This window comes from Rutilus rutilus (genome assembly GCF_951802725.1).
Source record: "Rutilus rutilus genome assembly, chromosome: 8".
In the NCBI taxonomy this organism is placed as follows: domain Eukaryota; kingdom Metazoa; phylum Chordata; class Actinopteri; order Cypriniformes; family Leuciscidae; genus Rutilus; species Rutilus rutilus.
In genome coordinates this window covers 902,391-920,258 of record NC_140222.1, presented here as the reverse complement: position 1 = coordinate 920,258, position 17,868 = coordinate 902,391, and the positions used below count along the sequence as shown (strand labels likewise).

Genomic DNA, 17,868 nt, shown 5'->3' with positions numbered 1-17,868 from the left:
ATGCCGAGCAGACGGACACTGAACTGGTGGCCAGAAAAAAATACCTCTGTTGAATGGCGATATTTTGGCTATAAGATAACCGACACTGAGCAGAGAGAGCAGGGCTGCCAACTCTCACTCATTCAGCGTGAGACTCACGCAGTCAATACTTTCACACAATCAGTCACACGCTCTCACGCCACACATCCATTTTCTCACGCAGAGAAAAATCGCGAAGCAAAGAAGACACTGACACAGACAAACTAGACAGAGCAGGTTACTTTTGGTAGGAACAATTTTATCAATTTTGGTCAATTTTATCACGAAATTCAAACAATAGCATTTTGGCGCTTGGAAATGTGATGTGACAGATCGTGGTCGTGAACCGATCATCTCTTACTCTTTACTAGTTAATAGTAAATCAACACGAATGAACAATAAGTGTGTTGAAAGATACAGTACAACTTACCGAAATGTTTATGCCTTGTACATAATATTGATCAATCAGTGTTTTTCAACTGCGGAAAGAGGTCAATAAAACTGCTGGAGAAAAATATGTCCCATAACATTACTTTTACCTCAGGAATGCCATTTGATAGCAGGTTAGTTGGCTAGACAAATTATATATAGAAAGAGAGGAGTATTTTGCTAAATATGTGCACTATATTAAATATTTTTTATATTTTTTACTTATATCATTAAAATATTGTAACATTGTTATTATAGCCTAGTAAAACCCACATTATATTTAATTTGAGTTGTTATTTTTAACCTTTAATAAAAATACCAGCTGACAGGGCTCTGTACAGAGGGGAGAACAAGTATTTGATACACTGCCGATTTTGCAGGTTTTCCTACTTACAAAGCATGTAGAGGTCTGTAATTTTTATCATAGGTACTCTTCCACTGTGAGTGACGGAATCTAAAACAAAAATCCAGAAAATCATATTGTATGATTTTTAAATAATTAATTTGCATTTTATTGCATGACATAAGTATTTGATACATCAGAAAAGCAGAACTTAAAGGAGTCATAATGTAGAAATTTCACTTTTCCACGAGAATCAATGTATGTTATGATTGCATAATGATTGTACACTGGCCGGGAAGCCGATATTTAAAAGTGAAGCGTTTGTTTACCTCAGGGTTTGTAAAATAGGCCACGTGCACGCGCACGAAAAAACGAGATTTTGATTTCTTCCCCCTCTTGACGTCAAGACGGGGGAGGATATACCAAATATGGACACCGCAAACCTATGCCGCGGGAAGCCCGCCCCTCTCCCCCTCAGATTCAGTTTAGTCGACTCGAGAAAGATGGAGAAACCGAGTGTAGCCTACACTTGAGATGCTCTGTGGGTGACTGCCACAAACAACATGCAAATCTGTTTTATCTACCAAAAACGGACGAAACTATCAGGGAACAGTGGAGGAAATTCATTTTTAATGACGCTGTCCCAACAACTCTTTCAAGTGGCGTATCGTTAGGTGTGTGTGCTAAACATTTTACACCGGAATCATTTACAAATTTGGGGCAATATCAGGCGAACTTGGCCTCGAAGCTCCGTTTGGGAAAAGGTGCCATCCCAACCATCAGGGACTTGCCAGAAATTGAAAAGGTAAGACTGTGTTTTTATTGCTCTACTGTGGTTAACAAATAGCAGCTAACTGCTAATGCGGCTATTGTATGTAACGTTACCTTCGAGGTAAACACGGGGAATGGACTCTACGAATGCTAGCCACATCTTTCCACTTTGTTTTACACTAGCAGCTACAGTAGTGACGGTACAGGAGTCCATGCTCAGTGGCTAAAACTGTTTAAATGCAAGTATAACATCACGTTGCATGTCTAAAGAAGAAACATATTGAATGTCTAAATAACCACAACGTGAAACAAGGCAAAAACACCACATGATAGTAAAAATCTCAAAACCACTGTAAGCTGATAAAAAAAAAAAACTACATCTCCGTTAATGTAATCTACATTAAATAAAAGGTAAATTTATGTGGGAGAAAATAGCAACACACGTTTTTGCTCGAACTGATGTTAATGTATGTCTCAGTCAAAATGATTGTCTTTACCATTCAGAGACATCTTGATGTAGACGTGCATCCAACAACTCTACATCTTCCCTTTCCAGCTCTGGTTCAGAGTCCGGCTCAAACATGTACGGTTGAATCCCATATGTCGCGGCCGGGTCGGGTTCTGACAACTTGCGCCATGTCAGTTTGTAATGATGCTGAAGTTACCTGCGGTGTCAACCCCCCTCCTTCCTGCAACCAATCAACGCGCCCCTCATTTGCATTATTATAATGACCGTCCACGACAGCCAAAACATCGCATCAGATCTCGCGAGACAATAATGCCTTTAGAAATAAGGGTCTGAGGGGCTCTGTGTTGATTTTTTTTCCACTTTTCTTTTTTAGAAGTGCCTGAAAGACTATAATAGAGCATTGGGTACCAAAGTTAAAACAACATTATGACTCCTTTAATATTTGGTACAGAAACCTTTGTTTGCAATTACAGAAATCATACGTTTCCTGTAGTTCTTGACCAGGTTTGCACACACTGCAGCAGGGATTTTGGCCCACTCCTCCATACAGACCTTCTCCAGATCCTTCAGGTTTCGGGGCTGTCGCTGGGCAATACAGACTTTCAGCTCCCTCCAAAGATTTTCTATTGGGTTCAGGTCTGGAGACTGGCTAGGCCACTCCAGGACCATGTGTTGCTTCTTACGGAGCCACTCCTTAGTTGCCCTGGCTGTGTGTTTCGGGTCGTTGTCATGCTGGAAGACCCAGCCACGACCCATCTTCAATGTTCTTACTGAGGGAAGGAGGTTGTTGCAAGATCTCACGATACATGGCCCCATCCATCCTCCCCTCAATACGGTGCAGTCATCCTGTCCCCTTTGCAGAAAAGCATCCCCAAAGAATGATGTTTCCACCTCCATGCTTCAAGGTTGGGATGGTGTTCTTGGGGTTGTACTCATCCTTCTTCTTCCTCCAAATACGGCGAGTAGAGTTTAGACCAAAAAGCTCTATTTTTGTCTCATCAGACCACATGACCTTCTCCCATTCCTCCTCTGGATCATCCAGATGGTCATTGGCAAACTTCAGATGGGCCTGGACATACGCTGGCTTGAGCAGGGGGACCTTGCGTGCGCTGCAGGATTTTAATCCATGACGCCGTAGTGTGTTACTAATGGTTTTCTTTGAGACTGTGGTCCCAGCTCTCTTCAGGTCATTGTCCAGGTCCTGCCGTGTAGTTCTGGGCTGATCCCTCACCTTCCTCATGATCATTGATGCCCCACGAGGTGAGATCTTGCATGGTGCCCCAGACCGAGGGAGATTGACCGTCATCTTGAACTTCTTCCATTTTCTAATAATTGCGCCAACAGTTGTTGCCTTCTCACCAAGCTGCTTGCCTATTGTCCTGTAGCCCATCCCAGCCTTGTGCAGGTCTGCAATTTAATCCCTGATGTCCTTACACAGCTCTCTGGTCTTGGCCAATGTGGAGAGGTTGGAGTCTGTTTGATTGAGTGTGTGGACAGGTGTCTTTTATACAGGTAACGAGTTCAAACAGGTGCAGTTAATACAGGTAATGAGTGGAGAACAGGAGGGCTTCTTAAAGAAAAGCTAACAGGTCTGTGAGAGCCGGAATTCTTACTGGTTGGTAGGTGATCAAATACTTATGTCATGTATTAAAACGCTGTACATTCAGATAAATAATATCGTTGAATATTAAGTTTCCCCATGTAAATGTAAAATTGTCCCCTATGTAAAGCGCTTTGAGTGCCGAGCTATATAAAGCGCTATATAAATGTAATGAATTTATTATAATAATTATTATTAAAGAATTTGAGATTTCATTTGCACACAGTAATTCTCATTCATCAATAAAAGTGAGAAGCTTGGACTGTATAGCTTTGTATTATGTTTGACAGATGAAATTATTATTAATTTAGCTGACTTTTAAAATGAGTATTTTGAGGTATTGAGTAAATGAGGTATTTACACACCTGTAAATTTGGTAGAAACTTTCCTAAGCGACATAAATTGCATTCAAGGTATGAATTCTTTTTTATTAGTCCATGCACTCTCTGAGAATTGAACCCTTGATCTTGACATTGGTGCCATGCTCTACCAGTCTACAATACAGACAGACAGAGAGTGCCTTGATAAACTGCATTTAATGGACATGTAAGACACAGTACAAGTAAGTCATATTATACAGTATGCTTGCTTGTAGATGTGGTGTGATGTCTCATCTTCATTCTTCATCCTTGCTCTGCAGTAAATAAAAAGACATTAAGTTGCATGTTTTTTCCCCCAGTCAGAAACACATGTATATTAAGCAGTGTGCTTTAAGATTAACCCCCTACCCCTTTTGCAGAAAAATTCACAATACCTTTCCAACTTCACGGCTTTTGGCCCTCAGCTTGTTGACCTGGGACTCTGCGATGTCAGCGCGCTCCTGAGCCTCCTCCAGCTCATGCTGCACCTTCCTGTACCTGGACAGGTGAGTGTTGGCCTGCTCCTCCTGTTATGATTACACAAGATATTCAACCCATTTCATATTAGTGCATTCATGGCACTGGACGTTCTTGTCAATACTAAAACTTCACGCTCAAGATTTGAAATTAGACTTACAGCTTCTTCAGACTGGCGCTTGTAGGCCTTCACTTTCAGCTGCAGCTTGTCTACCAGATCCTGCAGTCTGGTCACGTTCTTCTTGTCTTCCTCAGTCTTTGGGTGTAAATATTGGTCATGGTCTTAGTTAAACTGTATATTGTAAAAGGTGGTAAATTTCTAATTAAAAGTAGTTTTACCTGGTAGGTAAGTTCCTTCACTCTCCTCTCGTATTTGCGCACTCCTTTCACAGCGTCTGCTCCACGTCTCTGCTCGGCTTCAACTTCAGACTCTAACTCGCGCACCTTCAGTAGAGAGTTATTGTTTTGCCTGTCAAATCTCTGCCACAACCAGTATATCTAAGAATGAGTTTTGTTAAGCTCCTGAACACTCAAATTTACCCTGGACTCCAGTTTCTGGAGCTGTTTCTTTCCACCCTTCATGGCCAGACTTTCGGCCTCATCCAGACGGTGCTGCAGGTCTTTGACAGTCACCTCCAGGTTCTTCTTCATCCTCTCCAGGTGAGCACTTGTGTCCTGCTCCTTCTTCAGCTCCTCAGCCATCATGGCAGCCTGAAATATAAGCCAATTTAAGTTAACTAACCTATTTAGATGGGCAGTTGTGGCCTAATGGTTAGAGAGTCAGACTTGTAACCCGAAAGTCAAGGGTTTGATTCTCAATACCAGCAAGTAATGGCTGACGTGCCCTTCAGCAAGGCATATAACCCCCAATCACTCTCTGGGTGCCACAACAAAAAATGGCTGCTCACTGTTCCTAATGTGTGTGCACTAACTCTAACTTGGATTGGTTAAATGCAGAGGACAAATTCCGAGTATGGGTTACCATACTTTGTCTTCACTTTCCTTCACTTCATAGCTAAAAATACCTTCTGTGAATATTCCCTTTGTCACCACATGAACCTAAACACAAAGTCAAATAACTGTTTAAATTAGAATAGAGAAGCAGAATGTAAACACTCACATCAGTGATGGCCTTCTTGGCCTTCTCCTCAGCATTTCTGGCCTCCTGGACTGAATCTTCCACCTCACCTTGAACCTGGACCAGATCAGTCTCAAGCTTCTTCTTGGTGTTAATAAGACTTGTATTCTGTGGGATGTAAGCAGTTAGTTTAGTGTACATTATATATGAAAGTTAATCATGTATCCTGAATTTGTTTTAGTCATTTTTTGTACTTGTGAGTGCAGCAGTCCCACACGCTCGCTGGCATCAACCAGCTCTTGCTCCGCCACTTTGCGGCCTCTCTCTGTTTGCTCCAGTGCAGCTCTCAACTCCTCAATCTCTGCTTGCATCAGGTTATTCCTGCGCTCCACCATGGCCACCTGTTCCTTCATGTCCTCCTGTCCTCTGAGAGCTTCATCAAGGTGCAGTTGGGCATCCTGTGGCAACATTCTTTCTTTGTTAGTTCTCTTGCTTTGGTTCATGTATCATATTCATATTGTCAAACATTCAATTCTTAATACAATTCCATGTTTTACAGAAAGATACCTTGAGTTGGCCTTGGATGTTCCTGAGCTGTTTCTGGGCCTCAGCAGCCTGGCGGTTGGCATGACTCAGCTGGATCTCCATCTCATTCAGATCTCCCTCCATCTTCTTTTTGACTCTCAGGGCATCATTTCTGCTCCTGATCTCAGCGTCCAGAGTGCTCTGCATGGAATCGATCACTCTTTGGCTGTTCCTCTTGATCTGTTCCATCTCCTCATCCTTCTCAGCAATCTTCCTGTCAATCTCGCTCTTCACCTGGTTTAGCTCCAGCTGCACACGAAGAATCTTGGACTCTTCATGCTCCAGGGTGCCCTGATGGATAGTTAAAGTAAAAATTAAATCAACCTGGTAGAAAAATTGTGTAATGTTCACCATGTTAGAATAGAATTTTTCCATGGTTTGACAGCTTTAAATAACAGTACTTCAGCTTCTTCAAGCGCAGTCTGGATCTCTGTTTTCTCAGACTCCACTGTCTTCTTTGCCTTTTCCAGTTCATGAATCGTCTTTCCAGTCTCTCCAAGCTGCTCAGTGAGGTCAGAAATCTCCTCTAAAAGGGTTTAAAAATCATAAGTGTAAGATTTTCTGTTTTAATGCATCTCTTTTTTTAGTCCTTGGTGTACAAATAAAAGTGGCATTACGTTGCAGATTCTTGTTCTCCCTCTTCAGTGTCTCGAGGTGGTCAAGAGTTTCCTCGTAGGAGTTCTTCATTTTGAAAAGCTCAGTGCTGAGAGAACGAGCTTCTTTCTGAGCACCTTCTAGTTCAGCCTGACTTTCCTCATACTTTTGTTTCCACTCTGCTAGCACCTGAAATGTAGTCAGTGTTAATTAGCTAAGTCCTCGGTTCATCAACGTTTAGGTTTATAGGTTATCCATGTCTTTCTTACCTTGTCAAAGTTTCTCTGCTTCTTGTCAAGGTTGGCTGCCAATGCATTTGCCCTCTCCACATCAATCATGAGATCCTCTACTTCACCCTGCAGTCTCTGTTTGGTCTTTTCCAGAGAGGCACACTTTGAGTTCACCGCCTCAATGGATTCTTCAGCATCCTGCAGACGCTGGGCCAGCTTTTTTCTGAGGAAGTGATATCAAATTATGAAATCTGACTAATATTTTTCATATTAAATATAGGAAGACTTTTTCCAATGATGTATTTACTTGGATTCCTCAAGCTCCTCAGTGCGCTGGATGGCATCAGTCTCATATTTGGTTCTCCACTGAGCCACTTCACTGTTGGCCTTAGACATTCCACGCTGGAGTTCAGCTTTGGCCTCCTGCTCTTCCTCAAACTGCTCTCTGAGCAAATCACAGTCATGGCGGGCAGACTGAACCCCATGGGCCAGAGCGTTCTTGGCCTTGAAGTCAAAATGTTTCCTTTTATTGTATACTGCTATGTTCATGGCTATTCACAGTACTTGGTAACAGAAAATTAGGTACATACCTTAACCTCTTCTTCAATATGTCTTTTGAGTTCCTCAATCTGCTGAGTATAAGCTTGTTTGCCTCTTGTCAATTGAGAAACAAGAGCTTCTTTCTCCTCCAACTGACGGCCAAATTCCCCTAGTATGAGACAATGGGAAATTTATATAAGTGTCCACAAGAGCTGTATGATGTCAGTATTGGGTTTTTGCATCACAGGTTTTTGCTCAGTTCTATAATTGTGTGCATGGTGTATTCAATGTATGTATGGTATATTCAGTTTATTTACGTACCGTTTTCAGTTTGCAGCCTTGCCCTCTGTCCATTTAAATCATTAAGTTGGCGTACAAACTCATCATTTTTGGTTTTTAGCTCACTTGCTTGGTCTTCTAATGTCCGGCACATCTTTTCAAGGTTTGCCTACAATAATTATTAAAACTTTTAAAACTTTTTGACCTCTTTGTGTTTTTTTTTTTGACACTTATTTATATTTCAAGCTGCTAAAGTTAAAGTAGTTTTGTAAAACTAAAACTAAATCTTCACTTAAAGTTTTCCCAATAGTATACCTTTGCTTTAGCCACAGCCTCCATGTTACTTGACAAGTCATCAATCTCCATCTTGTATTCACTCTTCTCCTTCTCCAGCTTCTGTTTGACCCGCTGAAGGTTGTCGATCTGTTCTCCGAGTTCAGCCACACTGTCCGCCTGCTTCTTCCGGAGAGCTGCAGCCGTTGCTTCATGCTGCAAGGTGGACTCTTCCAGATCACGACGCAACTTCTGGAATTCAGCTTCACGCTTCTTGTTCATCTCAATCTGGGCAGAAGTGGCACCACCAGCTTCCTCAAGCCTCTCACTGATCTCTTCAAGTTCCCTGGAGAGATCAGCTCTCTGCTTCTCAACTTTAGCACGAGCAGCTCGCTCGGCCTCAATTTCCTCCTCCAGCTCCTCTATACGGGCCTAAATAAATAAAATAAAAATTATGCAGTGTTATTGGCAACGTGGGTTTTCCCAGCTCAGCAACTACTTCACAGTTTTACAATGAAAAGATTAGGGTTAGGGTTACCTGAAGTTCTTTGATCTTCTTCTGAAGCTGTGCTCCCAAAGACTGTTCATCCTCAATCTTGCTGAGAAACTGACTTATCTCAAAGTCTTTCCTGTTTTTAAAGTTTTTTTTTTTTTTTAAATATGCAGAATACTTACTTTTTGTAAAATGTGTAATTGTGTAAAGACTAATGTCCACTCACTTTTTGATCTTCTCTTCTGATTGCTGTTTGTCATTCTCCAGGTCCATTATGGACTCCTGGGCCAGTTTCAGATCACTTTCAAGCTTTCTCTTGGCTCTCTCAAGGTCCATACGGAGCTTCTTCTCCTGCTCCAGTGAGCCCTCAAGCTATTGTCACAGAAACCAGAGCATTTAATGATGGTATAGAGACACAACATTCATTTCCTATTGATTCATGTTCTTATTCTCATGCCAAATATCTTACATCATCCACTTGCTGCTCAAGCTTTGTCTTAGATTTAGTCAGAGTGTTGACTTTGTCTTCCTCTGCCTGAAGGTCATCAAGAGTCTGCTGGTGTGCCTCTTGGAGGGCTTTCTTCTCTTTGGTCAGCTTGGCAATGCTCTCATCCTGAGAGGCCATCTCCTCTGTCAGGTTTTTCACCTAAATGGAAACACTGTTCACTGGTTTCATCTTCAAGATCCTGAACAGTCAGCAGTGTGAAGAACATGTGAAAAGATTATTAACCTTATTTTCTGTTGCATGTTTCTCCTTCTCCACTTTGGCCAAGGTGAGCTCCAGGTCGTCAATGTCTTTCTTCAGTTCAGAGCATTCGTCCTCCAGTTTCCTCTTCTTGGCAGTCAGTTCAGCATTGATTTCCTCCTCATCCTCCAGTCTCTCGCTTGTCTCTTTGAGTTTGGCCTCGAGCTGGATCTTGCTTTTAATGAGACCTTCACACCTCTCCTCAGCATCAGAGAGGTTTTCAGATTCCTGTTCATTGAGATGGATTTAGTTTAATGGCTTATGTTCATAGCTTTAGCATTTACATTAGGATCAATAAGAGCTGAAATACTCACAGATGTTACTTGCAGTAGAAGGTCGTTTTTCTCCTGAAGAAGTGAAACCATTTTTTCTTCAAGCTCCTTCTTTTTAGCTAATGCCTTTGTTAGATCCTCCTTCATTTTCTCAAAGTTATCCTTCATGGCTGCCATTTCTTTCTCAGTCTCTGCACTCTTTAGAAGAGGCTTGATCTTGAAGTACAGCTTCATCCATGGCCAATGTTTCACATTCATGAATGAGCGGATGTTGTATTGGATGGAATAAATTGACTCTCTGGGAGACGGAGTTTCTGGTTTTAGTTTAACAAAAATATTCAATTTTATTTATTTAATTGTAAATGAAATAATGTTTCTTTCACTCACCTCCGCTCCATCATTTTGACAAACTCCTTCCTCATGAGGAAGCCACGACAACGAGCCTGAGTCATGGTAACCAGCGCTGCTAGTTTCTCATCTCTCATCTCCTCAAGTGTACCCAACAGACCAGCTTTAAAGAACACCTGTAAGAACATATAATGATGTTTCCTGTATATTATGGAAGCCATTCTCCTCTATTGTAGATTTGAGCTTAGCCAGTTGTTGTGCAGCTCACCTTGGTGTGTCCAAACTTGTATTGGGTGTGGTCAACATCAATAGAGCCCAAGAGTTTCTCTGAAGCCTTTTTGTTGTCAATGAACTGTCCCTCAGGGATGACACTAGCATTTAATACTTTGTATCTAGAGGACAGTCAGAGGAGAGTCATGTTTTTATGAAGCAAAAAAAAAGGTCATAAGAGGATGAAGATTATGTGGTGCATCATCTCTAATTCAGTGGTTGCAAAAAGGTGTCTTTACCTCTGCTTGAAGTCACCATAGAGGATTCTGCTGGGGAAACCCTTCCTGCAGATTCTGATGCCCTCCAGCACACCATTACACCTGAGCTGGTGGATAACCAGGAAGTTCTCCATCAGACCTGCAATGAAAATGTTCTTAAGGTTCCAGAGATATTTTCAAAACCTTTGAGTCTTCAGAGATTAGGATTACCTGGAGTCTTGGACTCATTAGGAATCAAGCAGCGCACAAAGTGAGGGTGAGTGCTCCTTAGGTTAGTCATCAGCTTACCCAAGTTCTCCTGTGGAAACGTTTGTCATTAGTCTAATATTTAATGATGTAAAAATTCACATTCTTCATTAAAAGATAATCTGTTTACCCTGAAAAGTGCAGACACTGTCTGGAAGGAACCACCCTTCTTCTTGCCTCCCTTTTTTCCACCTCCTCCCTCAGCTGTTTTATGTCAATGAATGAAATTGTTTTTTTATTGTCCTTGTGTTGCTTTCCATCAACCCGTTCATTATATCACTATTAGATAATGTCTAATTGCATCATAACACAAAGGAATTGAGGAAATGCAAATGTTCTTACCATCAGCAGCTCCATGAGCTGCATACAGGAAGGCCAGCACTTTGAGCGATGACTTTTGGTAGAGTTGCACGACAGAGTCGTTCAGTGGATCCTTGTTCTTGTCCAACCAGCCATTAATGTTGTAGTCCACAGTGCCGGCGTAGTGGACCAGAGAGAAGTGGGCTTCTGCCTTACCTTTGGCAGGCTTGGGCTTCTGGAAAGCTGGACATTTGCCCAGATGCTGATCATATAGCTTGTTTTTGAAGCTTGTGTCTGTAGCCTTGGGGAACATGCACTCCTCTTCAAGGATGGAGAAGATGCCCATTGGCTGTTGAAGAAATATTCACGCTCAAGTACAGGCACAATATGAAAAATCATTTTAATTTGCTAAATGTCCTCTTACCTTCTCAATGAGCTCAATGCAGGCAGCCAAGTCCATACCAAAGTCAATGAACTCCCATTCAATGCCTTCTTTCTTGTACTCCTCTTGCTCCAGAACAAACATGTGGTGGTTGAAGAACTGTTGCAGTTTCTCATTTGTGAAGTTGATGCAAAGCTGCTCCAAGCTGTTGAACTGACAATTAAGCAAAGGCAAGTTCTTACTGATGGCTACTATTTTTTATATCCTGATTGTTACAGAGACTTTGATAGCTGAAGCTCACATCAAAGATCTCAAATCCAGCGATGTCCAGCACACCAATGAAGAACTGTCTTGGCTGCTTTGTGTCCAACATCTCATTGATACGGACAACCATCCACAAGAACATTTTCTCATAGACAGACTTGCAGAGCGCAGAGACTGAGTTGTTCACCTGAGAAATTCAAAGGTCAGCGTAGATCATATCATTACTCTTTTACTTCCCAAGACAACTATGAATGTCTACGAGACACTTTATTCGAGTAGATAAGTGATCACCTGTGGTACTGTCTGGCCTTTGGTCACCATCTCATTTCCGACCTTCACTCTGGGGTAACACAGAGCTTTCAGCATGTCAGCGGAGTTGAGGCCCATGAGGTAGGCGATTTTATCAGCCACTGAGGAAGAACAGTTTTACACATTATTGTCACTAATGAAGTGAACGTTTACATGTTTATAGTTATGTGCTAATTGTAGACGTCTTACCCTCGGTGCCGTCAGGCTCGGCCTGCTCTTCTCTCTGCTTCTGTTTAAACTTCATGCCTCCATGATGCATCACAGCACCTGTCAGCTTGTAGATGCTGATTTTCTCATCAGCAGTGAAGCCCAGAATGTCAATGGCAGTCTGTTTTTATATGACCAAATGAATCTCACATTATTCTTTAGCGAGTCAAAAAGAAGGGTATTATGTCATTCAGTTTATTGTAGTGTTTTTTGGATGTTTGTTTGCTCAGATAAATTTAATAAAATATGAAAATACTGCTTCTACTAATAATAATGTAGTTGTCCACATACATCTGTGGCAATGAACTCCTCCACATCATTGATACTCTTGACAGTGATTTCGCCCTGGCTGATCATTGGATAGTCGTAAGGGTTGGTGGTGATGAGCAGGGCCTCTGTAAAGAATTGATGTGCAGTGTGTTAACAGTGTTCTCAAACATGGAAATAAATGAAATGCTCAATACTGTAGATTTCTCACCGAGCAGCTCTGGCTTGTGTCCGGTCATGAGCTGGTAGAAGATGTGGTAGCTCCTCTCAGCAGACAGCTGGAATGTTACTCTTGACTTTTCCAGCAGATCTTCCAAAAAATTATAATAATAAATAAATAAATCCACATTTTTGTTTCCACATTAAACATTTATATGTTGGCAGTGTTGCCTCACAGTGTTGACTCACAAGTTTCAATATCAGCTGAGGCCAGTTTTCCAGTGGTCCCAAAGTGAATTCTGATGAATTTACCCTAAGCAGATTTAAACATTTAGAAGTTTTGAATTTCCCAGCTTTGGAATGTTAACTGAATTTGTACAATTCATCTGGCCACAGCAACTTACAAAACGAGAAGAGTTGTCATTCCTCACAGTCTTGGCATTTCCATAAGCCTCCAGCAGAGGGTTGGCTGCAATGATTTGATCCTCTAGCGACCCCTGGTGAGTAGTTAAGTAATTTCATCATGCAGAATAATTAGTTCACTGTACTTTGAATGATATTCGATTATTTAGTCACCTTCATTTTGCCAGAGGTGGTAGGTTCTGCCTTCTTTCCGCCAGAAACAGCGATTGTCGCAAAGTACTGGATGACACGTTTGGTGTTGACAGTCTTTCCTGCACCAGATTCTCCACTGAGTGGACATGTTAAAGATGGAAAAGAACATATTTCAGAATATTATAAATTATGTGATATGTTGGCTTTTTGTAAGTGCTTCTTTAAAATCCATAAATGTCAGACATGAAACCTGCACATGCATCATGCTGGCAGTGTGGTCTTAACCTTGTATACATGCAGCTCTGTCAGTAAGGGCTTTTCCCCACACCTTTCTGTTACTTTAGTTTTCCTGTCTTTCCCAGCACATGCCAATAAGAATGATGCTTCTGCATTTACATGTTACAAGCTTTCAACAGCAGAAAAGGCAGGCGTTAAACTGTTTTCTCTCAATAGCTTAAGCAATGTTAGCATTTACATGATGAATCTTATACAATAACTTTAATTATCATAGCCCACTTACGTGATCAGGACAGACTGATTCTCCCTGTCTGAAACACATTTAGTATTATTATAAATGAAACCGCTAAACAGATTATATTTTCAGTTTTTTTTTATATATTTTTTTATATCATATTTGTAACAAGATGTACACCACTACATAAATTACTCATAAGAGATCCATTAAGTAAAAATAGTCCATTAAATAAAGAAATTGTAGGAGTATTAAGCAAAATGTAAGCAGGCTCAAGTTCAGTACAAGTTGATTGGGTTGCAAAACGGATTGAAAATGTATATCTCCACTTACCAGTGAGCATGAACTGGTAGGCGTTGTCGGAGATGGAGAAGATGTGAGGCGGGGCTTCAATCCTCTTTTTGCCTCTGTATCCATTCACAACGATTGTATCGTACACTGGGAGCCACTTGTAGGGATTGACAGTGACGCAGAACAAGCCAGAGTAGGTCTGAAACGGAGATAGATAGTCCAGTTTTACAATGCTGCCGCCCCATCCCAGGAATAAAATATTATTTACTTAGACTTACGTAGATCATCCATGCTGCGTAACGCTCTTTGAGGTTATACAGCACAGTAGGCTCATTGAGGTGGGTCATCATGGCCATGTCCTCAATTTTGTCAAACTTAGGAGGATTCATGGGGAAGATTTCAGTGTCTTTCACCGTGATCGTCTATAAAGTTTTAAACATGGATGAGACATTTAGTACAAACGCTATATTTGTTTCACCTTGCAAGTACTTTTACAGTCCACAGCATCATGTAAAACTGTTTTACAGAAGATCAACACATTTTTTAATTCTACTTACTTTCCCACACAGAGTTTTGACAGTAGCTTTGCCGCCTTCTCTACTAGCAAGAACACCCTTCAGGTACATCTCGCTCGGCTCTGACACAAAGAATGCCGTTTTGGCATCAAAGGGGGTGTTCTGAGCCTCTATTCTCTCTCTTTCCGGCTTCCGGAGGTAAATGGCCGCCGGGCCGAAGCACTCCATTTCACCATCTCCCATGGTTGCGGTTTACTGTGAGAAGAGAGAGAGAATGTGCAGAGGGATTTATACTTTCATAACTTCTAAATATTAAACAAATGCAAGTGGAATGAAACGTATTAATTCCTATGAATGTGGAGCGCAATGGTGCTGCTCCATGTGAGTGTTTCTGAGCTTCTGTGTTCTAAAGCAGTTGTTTTTTAATCCTGAGCAACTCTCTTTTTACTCAACAAGTTTAACAATTAAAACAATTTGGTACTCTATTCAACCAACTGTTTGCTTTAGAACTGAGATGGGATCTCTTATTTTCTTAGCTTCTAAAATGAAAACCAATGATTATAAGTATGCATATATTTTGTTTACCTGCTGTCCTGTCCAGAGAGAATGTGTCTGAGGTTGGAGATGCTAAGAGAAAGGAAAAAAACTTGAGTTCAAATATGTGCTTTGAATGACATGAATTACAAGTATAACTTGGACTAATTCAGTCAGATTAGTATCAAAAGCATATTGAACAGCGCATAGTCACACTCTAAACTCTTAAATAATCTAACTGATTACCATGTATCAGGGTTAGCCATTTCATCTCTAAACTGCAGAACACAAGTATGTGATATTATGTTAATAGTAGAAGGAGAGCATGATGAACAACTCACCCACCTTTGAGTTCCAGTCAGTCCTTAAAGGAGCCTGAAGCAGCTTCTTATATAGACAGAATAGTGTTCACTCAGCAAAACTCACTCACTGTATTTGGTCATGTATTTTAAGCTCCGTTTCAACAGGAAATTTTGTTCAACTGATTATCACGTTCATCAATATCGTGACATTAGCCAAATATGTTATCACTATGATGTAATTACCTGTCCAGTCTTAATTAGTTTTAGTTTTATTTAAAGGAAATGTGTTAGAAGAACAGATAATTGGGTTGAGATAATGGCAGTGAACCCTTCAGTAAGATGAGGTAAATTGTCACTAGATGAATTAAATATTTGAAAATAAGCCATCAATATTGAGATTAAAAATTAGACTTGATGTATTTATAGGTGCCAGTTGTGATCAAGCGCCTTAACCTTGAGAAAGGGTTGTTATGTTAAGGGTATCAGTGACTGGAGTTCAGACATTGTTTAGGTCTTATGTAGAGCATAATCTTCTTCAAGTGCCTTGGCACTACAGTAGAGCCCAGTTTAGCCGTGGAGAAGCTCTCAAATGTCACTAGGATACTGTTCCCAGAAGCCTGGAAAGCTTTTCATGTGACAAAGCAGCAAATTTGGGCACAACAGTTGTCATTCTGTGAACTTGTGCATATGGTGACACTTTTGCTGAAGGCCTTGCGACAAGATCTGGCAGAATAATGATGTGTAGACAAACCTATGAAAAGGTATGAGACTAGTCAATTTCATCATTCATAACTTTAGAAGTGTATTTTCTTCCCTGGTCATTTTCCAAATTAATAAAAGACATTTAAAAAAAAAACACATTTACCAGCACAGCCACAGCTCTTAATATTATTTTAAGTCAAATTGGTTACACTTTATTTCGATGGTCCAGACATTGTACTTACTATACGTAACTTGTCAACTAACTCTCATTAGAGTATTAGTAGACTGCTAGGTTAGGGTTAGGTTATAGCGTTGTACTTGTAAAGTAACTTGTAGTCAGTAGAATGTCTGTTCTAAATAAAGTGTTAGCAGGTATTAAGCAGACAGTCTACTAATACTCTAATGAGAGTTAGTTGACATGTAGTTGACAAGTTACGTATAGTAAGTAGAATGTCTGGACCATCAAAATAAAGTGTTACTGTCAAATGTATATAGGGGTCTCTTTTAGACATCCTAATCAGGTGGATAATAGAAATAGCTTATAAATAAGAGGCATAGCAAATGTTGTGAATTAAAGCGTATGATTTCTTATTTGGACTAAATGCAAACTTTGTTTTTGTCCATGCATTTAATTTGTCGTCTCTCATCTCTCTTTTTTACACTCTACTAATGGCTGTGCTAGTCTATTGGGCATCAGGTGTCTGTTAATTTGTGGTTAAATGCTGTTGATCTCAGAGTCGTAGTCATATTACAGTCATAATTATTTGTATAGTGCTTTTCATACTACACAATTTCAAATCGGCTTTACTGTTATGTCTATAATGCCTTTGTACTTTACCATAGAGCAAGTTTTAGAGCTGGGCTATATATATATATCGATGTGATATGACTTATTTTCCAGACTTAGGTCTAGATATATTGCATTTACCGCAGTTGTTGTGCTGCAGTGACTCGGAGATGTCAAGGCAATTAAGAGGTTTAAATATTGGTCAGTTTTGTTGTAAGTGAGACCAGGGTGAGTGTGTGGTATATTCAGTTAATGGTAAAACCCATTTTGTAAAATTACAGTGAATTGATGATGATTGGCTGACTGCATCCATGATCAGCAAGTCTTGTGTGACGGTTCTGAGCTGTAATCAGGCACGACTGCATGAATGCATCATGAAAAAGCGGCCCTGATTTCTTCAGAGCTCTCCAGGATTGGGTGGCGTTGGGTGTGCCGTGTTCCTGGCCTTGGATCCTGCCCATGTCCTTTTACTTTCCTTGCAAGGACAATGCAATGTGTCCAACAGGCTTTCTTAGTTTCTTTGAAATGATGGCAGGAGGCTGTGGAATAAATTCTAAGGTGTTGACACCTTATAAGAAGGGGACATGTGCTCAATAAAAAAGGCATCTTTCCCTAAGGGTGGTCATATTAGGACTTCCACAAATATAGCTGGCCGGTCAGCAATGCCATCAAGGCTTTGCCATTTGTCAGCAAAGATCACAAGCGTTAATTGTGGTGTCAAGTTGAAAGTTTGATATCAAGATGGTCATTCGCTTTAATCAACTCCGACTCGGACACCCATATTTCTAAGAGTATTGTAGCAAGCTATTGATTAATTTAATCTTTATTATTGGTCATTCCTTTGTTTGGTCAGTATAATGAAAGACTTTACATTAGTGTTTATCTTTATTTATTCATTTAGCAGGTGCTTTTATTCAACAGCTGGTTTGCAGGCATGCTGTTCTTGCATTGATTCATTCTTTGGCTTTCCTGTTGTTGTCATACAGTAGTGGGACACAGCTGAACTGGCCAGGTAATATTTCTTTAAAAAAAAAATGTATTATTTGCATTTGTAATCGATAATACAGACATTATTTCGATTGCTGATCGATTGCTCCTGTCTGCCTCGCTGCCTGCTGTGAGTGTGTTTGCCTCGGTGCTGTAAGCTCCGTCTTAGCCTCGTATTTCTTTGTTTTGAACCATCAT

At 40.6% G+C, this 17,868-nt stretch overlaps 1 protein-coding gene across 2 annotated transcripts; it reads right to left on the bottom strand.

Moving 5' to 3' along the window:
* Window positions 1-4,147: 4,147 nt before the first annotated feature.
* On the bottom strand, window positions 4,148-15,259 carry LOC311295535 (myosin heavy chain, fast skeletal muscle-like). Of its 2 annotated transcripts, none has more exons than XM_084416983.1 (41): window positions 15,234-15,259; window positions 14,944-14,985; window positions 14,401-14,613; window positions 14,122-14,265; window positions 13,886-14,042; window positions 13,601-13,628; window positions 13,102-13,216; window positions 12,930-13,022; window positions 12,775-12,838; window positions 12,578-12,676; window positions 12,391-12,494; window positions 12,082-12,220; window positions 11,875-11,993; window positions 11,621-11,770; window positions 11,362-11,532; window positions 10,980-11,286; window positions 10,768-10,841; window positions 10,602-10,689; window positions 10,413-10,530; window positions 10,172-10,295; window positions 9,943-10,079; window positions 9,598-9,853; window positions 9,269-9,511; window positions 9,008-9,184; window positions 8,765-8,910; window positions 8,584-8,674; window positions 8,088-8,477; window positions 7,815-7,941; window positions 7,544-7,662; window positions 7,261-7,457; window positions 6,993-7,176; window positions 6,747-6,912; window positions 6,531-6,655; window positions 6,112-6,420; window positions 5,799-6,002; window positions 5,587-5,712; window positions 5,007-5,177; window positions 4,806-4,910; window positions 4,627-4,722; window positions 4,385-4,516; window positions 4,148-4,264 (listed from the first exon to the last, which is right to left on the bottom strand). In XM_084416983.1, the coding sequence occupies exons 3-41, from the start codon at window positions 14,599-14,601 to the stop codon at window positions 4,247-4,249; spliced, it is 5,814 nt and encodes a 1,937-aa protein (XP_084273109.1). In that variant the 5' UTR covers window positions 14,602-14,613; window positions 14,944-14,985; window positions 15,234-15,259; the 3' UTR covers window positions 4,148-4,246. The 2 variants fall into 2 exon arrangements, with proteins under 2 accessions (XP_084273109.1, XP_084273110.1); XM_084416984.1 differs by having other exon boundaries at window positions 15,238-15,259.
* Between the last annotated feature and the right edge of the window lie 2,609 nt (window positions 15,260-17,868).